Below are 9349 nucleotides of genomic sequence, written 5' to 3' on the forward strand. Positions count from 1 at the left end.
CATAATGTTTTTGACGCCAGATCACTTCCCATTTTGTAAAACTTGAAAAGTCCCCTCTTTCCTCGCTGGTCTACTGTGCTGATTCAGGTGTTTTAAAAGCACTGAGGCAGCATCACTTCCCCTTATTACACACCCCATCAGCTGATTCACCACAACCCAGGGTAGCTGCCGTAGTCATGGCAGAGCAGTCTGACAACAGAGCATCAAAATGTCACCCATGCTGTGTCATGTAGTGTTGCTGCGACACCATACTGCCAAACAGACAACATGCTACACAAACACCCAGTTTTGGTTATGTTCTACAGTGCAAGAGGACAAATAACATGAGGACAGATGGTGGGAAAGTCTTAGCCAGCTCGTCCTCTGCCTGCTCCATCTGTAATCAGAGCTGGGAAGCAGTGAGAGTTGTTTATCCAGGTTTAGGAGGTGATCTCTGGTAAACACAGCACCACCGTCCCCTGTTTATCTGAGGACACAAGCTGGTAACAGGGACAAGGAAGCAAATTTGTCATGCACAGCCAAGCAGGAACAGAAACATGAGCCATGAGTGCGGCCGTGTTTACACCTGAAGCTTTCAGAGCTGTCAAGAATATCGGTGTCTAGAGAGTACAGTCGGCTGAAATAAGTGTGTGCACTGAGAGATTAGATCTGCCCAGTAAGTAATGAGCTCACTCTTTCTCTCTCGGTGTGTGTGCACGAGGCTTTAAGTTGCGCTTAATGAGGGAGCGTCTTTAGCCACGGGAATCCTCCTCTATTTTGGTCAGAGTGTTAACAGTGCAGAGGAGCCATGTGTTTGTGCAAGTGGTCGCATAAACACAACAAACAGGCAGTTCCAACTCAGATTCAAGAATGAGGACCATGAGCGTTTAAAGGGATCTACTCAGCCTTGAATGCAGTGATACATCATTAGTATAGTAAAAGACAGGGGGGAGAAAGGAGTAATCAAACCACAGTGTAGAATAATAAAGGCATGTTTTGACAAAGGTGTGTGAACAGGTTCTGATACCTGCACTGTAGGCAAAGATATTTATTAGTATTCAAAAAGAAATTAGAAAATGAAATGGGAAATAGTTAAACCTTCATCTTCTGAATTTTCAACACTGATTTAAGCCTCTGGCACATAGTGGAAGCCATTTAAGTCATTCTCTCCTGGATGCAATAGTTTCATAGGTGGAACTCCCTATCAGTCTGTGTCAAGATTTTTTTCCTAAACTGTTTTTATTTTTCTTAGAGCATAAAAAAGGAAAGTTTTCAATTTTGTTTCTCAAATATTTGAGTTTTCAAAACGTAAAAGAAATGCAACAAAGGATCACAAAGATTTTCAACAATACAATCAACAGAGTTAAAATGTTTGAAAAATGTGAAAAAAAGTGCAAAACTTAAAAAAATTATATATATATATATATATATATATATATATATATATATATATATATATATATATATATATATATATATATATATATATATATATATGGTCAAATGATGGTCAAACTTTCTGGAAAAAAAAAGAAAAAAAAAGAAAGAAAAAGAAAAAACACTAAAAGCATTTTTGCATGCCCTAAGACAAAAAATAAAACAAGAAGAAGAAAAAAACATTGAAAATATTTTTCCATGCCCAAAAAAAAGAGAAAAAAAGAAAAGAAAAAAAAAGAAAGAAAAAGAAAAAAGCATTGAAAACATTTGTGGTCATGCCCTAAGAAATAGAAAAAGAAAAAGAAAAAAAAGAAAGAATTAAAAAAAAGATTGAAAACATTTTTTCCTGCCCTTAGAAAACTAAAAAACGCTTAAGGTTATTATCTTGACACCGGTGTTTTTGTATTTCATGCATTTTAGGGTTAAAGCTTGACATAGTGATTGCTCAAAGAGACGTGTCTAGTCCTAGATTCTAGTGGTGCAGTATTACTCTAATGCTAAAACAAACCACACTTTGCCTTTTGAGGCCACACTAACGACTGTACCTGGATCCTGCTGGAGCGCCTTCACAGCTGGGCACAAAAACGTCTGAAGGCTGGTCACGCAGAGTTCGCTCACTGTCCCCATAGCTCCACTCTGTGATGTTCGTCTCAGTGTGTGAAGGTACTGCTCTGTTAGAGGCTGTGTGACTTTCCCCCGCCTTGTAATTGCGATTAAGAAAAAGGAAAAAGGAAGTAGAAGGCCCAGCTCTCTCCTGAGTCAGTCTGAGCTCCTGGCTGCTCGGTCCACAAAGAGCCTCCAAGTCCTGCCCGGTGTCACTGTGATCCACCTAATCCCTAAGGTTGCTGGATAAAATCTCTTCCTTGCATCCGCTTGCCAATCCTTCTCACACTCACCTACTTTCCCTTCCTCTCAGTTGATCTTTTTGCATGCGCAACTTGCCGGGACTCTGAATTCACTTCTGCTTTTTCTCCCTGTTCCCCTTTTTGTGCTCATGTCTCAGCCTCCCTCCATCCTCCTCTGCCTGTTCTCTCTCCTCCTCTCCCTCTCTGTCTTACTTTCTCTCCCACTTGCTACTTTCCATACCAATTTCTAGCACGTCCCGGAGCTTACACACTGTCCAACAAAAGGAAAAAGTCAGATCATACTTTTAATATACATGCTAATGTTGCTCTAGGGGAGGTCAGGGCATTTCCTGATGAAATGTAGGGATGACGGGAAAATTCAATGAACAATTAAGGAGAAAGTTGAAGTGTAACATGAGCCATATTTCAGCAGCACATTGTTTTCACTCTTACATTTAGCACAACTCAATATTCTTTGCTTTAAATAGTCTGATATATGAAATCAAGATCCCATTGTTGCTTGGCAACTGGGTGGAAGAAATGGTTTGCTCATGGACAAAACACTAGGAGCCATTTGATTTCATTAGATTATTTTCACACCCATTGAGATTATTCACCATGACTAACTCATATTTTTGGACTCTGGAGCCACAGAGCTAATATGGAGATATTACACACAGAGTGCACACACACACACACACACACACACAAACAAATCGGTGACAACCAAATAATCTCGTGCCTGACACAGATGTGTTGATAATGAGTGACAATTGGTTTTGGATTTCACTTCCTCATGTCAAGCAGAGCAGAAATGTTTACCTCCACTCCTGAGCTCATTCTCCTCCACCTGCTGCTCTGAATTACCCACCTGTCAATCATGTTAAGGGTCCTTAACGCTATGCTCTCCGTGTCAGTAGCTGTAATGAATTCAACTCTGCACTCTGTCAGCAACTTTTCAAGGTACTGATTACAGAATAAACACACAAACTGCCTTATCACACTTTGTATGGCTGTGACGTCAGCTCTAATACATCCACCACGGCCCAGTTTCTCCCCAAAGGGCCAGTTCCCTCAGAGTGACCCCTGCTTGAACAGCAAAGTCAGTCCTGACTTTAAAATGCTGCAGCTGCACATCAGCCAGAGGAGCAGCTCTGTCACATGAGGAACAGCAGCACAGCACACAGTGAACTCAGCACTAATGTTTCTCGTTTTGTGCTTTGCATATTATCCTGTTCTGCTTGACTCAAAGTTACCTCTCTATGCAGGAGTGTGACGTCAGCATTGATACACTGCAAAAAAAAAACTGAAATCTTATCGAGTGTTTTTCTCTTGTTTTTAATAATAACATCTAATTTTTATCTTTAAATAACTTGAAATAAGATGTTTTCTGGACTGCTCAGGTGAATGTGGCTTATATTAAGTCTAAAAAGATATTTTTACTGAAAATAAGACAAAAACACTTGATAAGACTTAAGTTTTTTGCAGTGTAGATCGATAGATAGAGGGATAGAGGGATAGAGGGACGGATACAATTAAAAGGCAGTAATACCACAACAAGAATAAAAAACAAACCTAATGCCTTTCTCAAATAACAAGAAACGCCCCAACCAGTTATGCCCACAGCCAAACTGTGCACCATACAGGGATCAAAACAGGAACTGTAAGTAAACATGCTTTCCTTCACAATAGTAGGCAGAAGTTAACGTACATAACCGTCAGGAGTAACCCTACTTTTAATGTAACGTTGGTAACATTAGCTTGATTTTTCTGTAAATAGAGAAACTTCAGAATCAAATACACAAATAATGCAGGTTACACAACATTCAATTTACAGAACATCCTTCATCATGAGCAAAATAACAGCCTGTTCAGTAAGCCAGCACTGGTGCAGAGTCACTGTTGAAGGGTTTGGCAGCTCCAATGTCTTTTTTCAGACTCAGATTCAGAGCCAATGCCGAATCAAGCACCAGTGCTTTGTGTTTCAACCACCAAAGAACTGGCCCTGTACCAGAAAAAAAAGGGATTTTTAGGGAGGCATCAAGTCCATGCTGTTAAGGGCAGTCTACTCCTTCTCTTCTCAAGTGATCCTGGTGCTAGTTCAGAGTTGGTTCAACTTGATAACTGTCTAAGGACCAGAGTGCTATTCCACTAGCAAAAGAGACATGTCGTTGTCATCTCTTCACGTCTCAAATGTGCCAGAAAAAACATGCATACAACTTAGAAACATCTTGATCTGGATGAATTTTTTTTCACCTATTTTCTAAACAACACACATCACATGGCTGATTTTCAGAATCTGACCCGGATGTCATCAGGCTGTTGAGTTCCCTCAGGTAAGGCAGCAGAAAACACTGCTCTACCAATTTCAAAAAATTTAGAGAAATTAGGGAAAAGGTGCCTCCTGTTCTTACACCAGGGGCTGGAGTTAGAGTTATTGTTACCTAAGTAACATCACCTTTAACTTTGCTTTGGCTGATAAGACATCTATAATAAAACAAACAAACAAATAAATAAAATTAAATAAATGCATAAATAAATTAATTAACCAATTAATTAACCAATTAATCAAAAATAAATACAAGCATAAATAAACAATTTAATTAAAATAATGAATAAATTAATTGATAAATTAAAATAAAAAATTAATTATTTAAAATTATAAAATAATAAATTAATAAATTAAAATAATAATGGAGAGTGGTTTGCAAAAAGGATGTGGATACAGACAACACAGGACCAATACAAACTTTTTAAAGAAATTAAATAATCAAATAATCATCATTCGATTTGTTGAAAACCAAAATTGTCATCAAATTAACTGCCACATTACATGTAAAAGCTTTGATTTAATTGGTTAATTAACGTTCTCACACCTGCTCTCTGATCAATTTACTGTAAATGGTGAAGTGTTTCTATGGAAAGAATAAACTGCAGAAGCATATGGTCCAGCCTGCCAAGTGTAATAGCATAATTGTTCTCAAGCCCACTCAGATGCAGAGTAGACATTACTCAGAGTTATAAACCAATACTTTCAAAGTTGCTGATGTTGCACTTCATGCTGCATTCTAAACTTCCCTTAAGTGGCCAATACACTTCTACGTTTTAGAAAATGTTGCACATGTATGTAAATAAAGAGGAAAAAATATTTATATATTATATCAGAAACTGGCAGGATAAGTAATGCACTCTACAATGTTGTGGATGTAATCCTTGAAGTGGACCTACTTGAACGCTACTAAACAGTGCCATCAGGTGGACAAAGCATAGAACTTCATAACTCAGTCCACATAAGACAGAGGGTTTCAAAATTGCATGTAACACAGTTGTGATTTTTCTGTGAAAATAAAAGAATGAAGAACTTTGTGGAACAGTCATGTATGAATACTACACATCGACAACTTAACTTTCAGTTGCCTTAGCTTGGGGATTCTTTTAAGAAACAGTCAACTTTGTGTGTTTTTAAAAGTGTCTTTAGGCAGACAAGTTCTCTCTGTAATGAGAGTTTATCTAGTTGGAGATGAAACGCTGCTGGAAGCTCCATGATCTGTGTTGGTGGTACACCTACAGAGCACCTTATGTTAGCATCACCTGCAGTGACTAACAACTGGCAGGGTGGGAGCAGATCAGCAGCTTGGCTGGTACAACCTTGACTGAATGCTAAACAGGAGACTGGATACAAAGATATGAGAACTAAAAATAGCTAAATATAGATTCAACGCACTTCGTAGCAAGTTTTCCTAATAGTAAGTTGCATCATCCTGGCCTACTTTCGATCCAGCCGCCGCACAGCTTTGATATCCCTCCTTTGTGTGCTTCTTTTTATGTGAAAGTCTTTCTACTGAAGCTGGAAAACACAGGAAGGATGTTTTTGTCTAATTTGAGCACTCAGCCTAATTCATGGCATTGATATAGTTTATCTTGGGACTAGTATTGTTCATGATTAATAAAATACAAGTGCAACTCACATCTAAGAGGTGGCAGATTTCAACTTCTCCATGACTATGATGTGTCTGCAGAACTCCACTGAGATTTTCCTGCAAAGGCTTTCACAGTTTTTTCTCTGGGTGTTCTTTGAACAGGAGAGGAGCTTAGTGCTAGAGTAAAGCTTGTCACATTGGTAGTTAGTGACAGAGTAGAGCTGAAAGAACATATTACAACCCAGAATGAGCAACTACGTCCCTGTCAATCATTCAGTTTAGAGGGTGGGGTTCACACACAGAGGACAGATGACACCTACAACCACAGCAGCCACATGTGCCTGCTACTCTAGTGCACCACGCCTGTAGAGCAGCACAGTGCTTCCTTTGTGTGCACAAATTTCTTTATGCAAAGGAAAACTGAGCTGCGCTGACAGGTGCAGGTAAATGGCAAAAGAGCAGAAGATAAAACAAAGACATTTTGACAACCTGCAGCTCAGTGCCTTTGAAGTGAATGTTGAAACAGAGCAACACCCAAAGGATCCAAAGATAGCTGGTTTTGGGGGGCAGCAGCGCAGAGCTACATCAAATAAAACAGGTAGCAAAAACTCAGTACGGTAATCCTGTTGTACAATTTAGAACAGGGCCTAACGTGTCAAAGTGAGGCTTTAAAATACAAAGATTATCCTAAGACAGACTTCAAGTCTACATTTGTAGAGCTGTTTTTGTTGCAGAAGTATTTTCTACATGAATAATAAAATAAAGTGGCAAAGCTCTGGCAAAATATAACAGAATCTTTCTTCTTTCTTTCTCAGATATGCTAAAGAGTCTTGGAGCTCAGGGACGGGAAAGATGATAGGACATATACTTACGAATTCAGAGCTACACTAGCAGCTAATTTCGCTAAGGAGGTGTCGGGGACAGTGAGGGTGTGAGTCAAATGTGCTAAGTGTGCACACAGTTATGCAAATAACAACAATTGTTAAATGTTTCCCCAGCTGACACATACACAAAGGAAAGTACTGACAAGAGAATCTGTTTAAAAGTTTTTGGGATGCGAGAAAAAGTTCAAAAATTGAAATAGAGGAATAAGTAAATAAAAAAATATATTCTTTCTTTAGTTAGATCCGATAAAAAACTTTTTTTTAATTCTAATTTCTTCTACGTGACTCACACAAAGTATGTTCCTGACTTTCTTCCAGCCCTCCACCCCTTCCTTCTCTCAGCAGAGCATCACTTGAAATTTCGCAATGAGGCCATGGCTGCTGCTTCTATTTTGAGATGCATTAAGCTCAGAGAAAAACTAAACTGCTAAATAATTGAGATGAAGCCTCTATCATCGCCTCTGCCGAGCAGTCAGTTAGCTCATTGTGGCCTGACATCATCAGTGACAGGGTCATCATGTACATGGTTCCAGGACGCTAAGGATGCTTCTTGGCAATGGGGGTGGTTTTATAAGCAGGAATGTTTCTGTAAAAAGTGTGTCATCTGAAGAGCGACTCAGACCAGATGCCAGCAGGATATAAATAAACCAGTTTCATTCTTCCCACAAGATCAGAAACTTTTCTCTTTTTTTAAATCCTGCAGTGTAAATATGTGGATTGTTCTCCATGCTGTCATAGCTGCAGTGTGATGCTAAATAATTCATTTAAAAGATCATTTTTATCACACTGGCTGGAGACATTTCAGAGGCAACCTGTTTTAAACTGTAGTCATGCTCTTTGATTCCAGTCAAAGAGTAAATTGTCCCATTGAGATTTCATAGGATGATAAATAGGAACAGTATAGTCAGTCGAGCTGTCATCTGAGCAGTCTCACTCCATCAAACTGGCAGCACTGTGAACATCTATGCCCAGCAGACTGTCTGTCATTTCTGTACTCCTGGCACGACTGAGCCTGAACACTGCAGACAGCAGTGTTAATATGAAAAGCACACACTCATGGTGCAACCACAGAAGATAAACTATGTGGCTATGTCAGAGTGGAGACCAACCGTAATTCTCCCCCTCCATCTCGGTGGTCCTGATACTGCTGCAGGCGTCACAGCCCGGGGATCCGGGGATGTCTGTCCGCCCAGCGCCCGCAGCACTCCGGATACCTCTCCCGTTCCTTCACGGTGTCCTCTCCACTCTGCAGTCGCCCGCCTCCCAGGTTGCAGGTCTATGACAGGTGTCCTAAACGCGACAGGGTACTTTTCAGCTTGTTTTCCTTTTGTTTGGCCCAAGTTGTCGATGCGAAAAATGACTGAGTGTGCGGATGTTGGCTGACTGCTGTTATCCATCCGAAGGAGTCGGTGCACATGCTGGCCCCGCCCAGCGCAGATGTGATGTCACGCTCTAACTTTAACCGACAACTTTAGTTTGATAGGACAGCGTGAGAGGGACAGGGACGGTAGGGATACGGAGGGTTAAAAACCTCACCGAATCGTTATCATTCAAACCATAAGGAAGAGAATTAAAACTGAAAAAGACGTCCAAGCTTTTTTAATGACTATTTTTCTGTGAACAAAGTCAGAACTATGAGATTGAAGTCAGAATTCCGACTTGTTTCTCTGAACTCTGACCTTAATCTCAGAATTCTATTTTCTCTGAGAAATTAGATTTTAAAAAATTGATTTTTTTTTTTTTAATCTGACTTTAATCTTGAAATCTGAGGGAAAAAGTCAGAATTCTGCCTTTTCTTTTTTTTTTTTTTAGAAAAAAAAGAGTAATTAAAAAACGACTTTTTTTTCGCATGTGCAGTATTCATGCTCCGCCAGCAGAGGTCGTACTTCACCAACAACTTTCAAGGATGTTCAAATGGTGCCTCCGTGTTTAGGTTAAAGGACCTAGCTGTTTTCTGTATTCACGCCAGTTGTGGTCAAATAATGCTGACCGTTTGTCATTTAGAAGATAGGATGTTTATGTCTATGTGTCAGTTATACCTAGGAAACAGACTGATGAAACGTACCTTGGTTGGTTTGGAAGCCCGTTTCTAAAAAATAAAATAAAATAAAATAAAATTAAATTAAATTAAAATAAATTAAATTTAAAAAAAGCCAAAGCCCCCAAAAATAAAATAACAAAACACAAAAACTGAGGTGAAATCCCACAAATATGCTAATGAATAAAAATGACAAAAGCCGTTAGCATGTTGATTTAAAAAAAAAAAAAAAAAAAAAAAAAAAAA

General features: G+C 39.2%; 1 protein-coding gene across 2 annotated transcripts in view; it reads right to left on the bottom strand.

The window, feature by feature from the left end:
• Positions 1–8478, bottom strand: part of cyth1a (cytohesin 1a) — a 54532-nt gene extending 46054 nt beyond the window's left edge. The window contains exon 1 of one of the 2 annotated variants that reach the window (XM_074696154.1): positions 8175–8478. In XM_074696154.1, the coding sequence (XP_074552255.1) occupies positions 8175–8193 (19 nt within the window). In that variant the 5' untranslated portion in view covers positions 8194–8478. Of the gene's footprint in view, positions 1–1961; positions 2461–8174 lie in introns of those variants that run through there. The other variant, XM_074696152.1, reaches the window with a different exon arrangement.
• Between the last annotated feature and the right edge of the window lie 871 nt (positions 8479–9349).

The sequence above is a fragment of the Halichoeres trimaculatus genome, unplaced genomic scaffold, assembly GCF_033239565.1.
Source record: "Halichoeres trimaculatus isolate MK-OKI-2021-1 unplaced genomic scaffold, fHalTri1.1 fHalTri1_scaffold_20, whole genome shotgun sequence".
NCBI classification, from domain to species: Eukaryota; Metazoa; Chordata; class Actinopteri; order Labriformes; family Labridae; genus Halichoeres; species Halichoeres trimaculatus.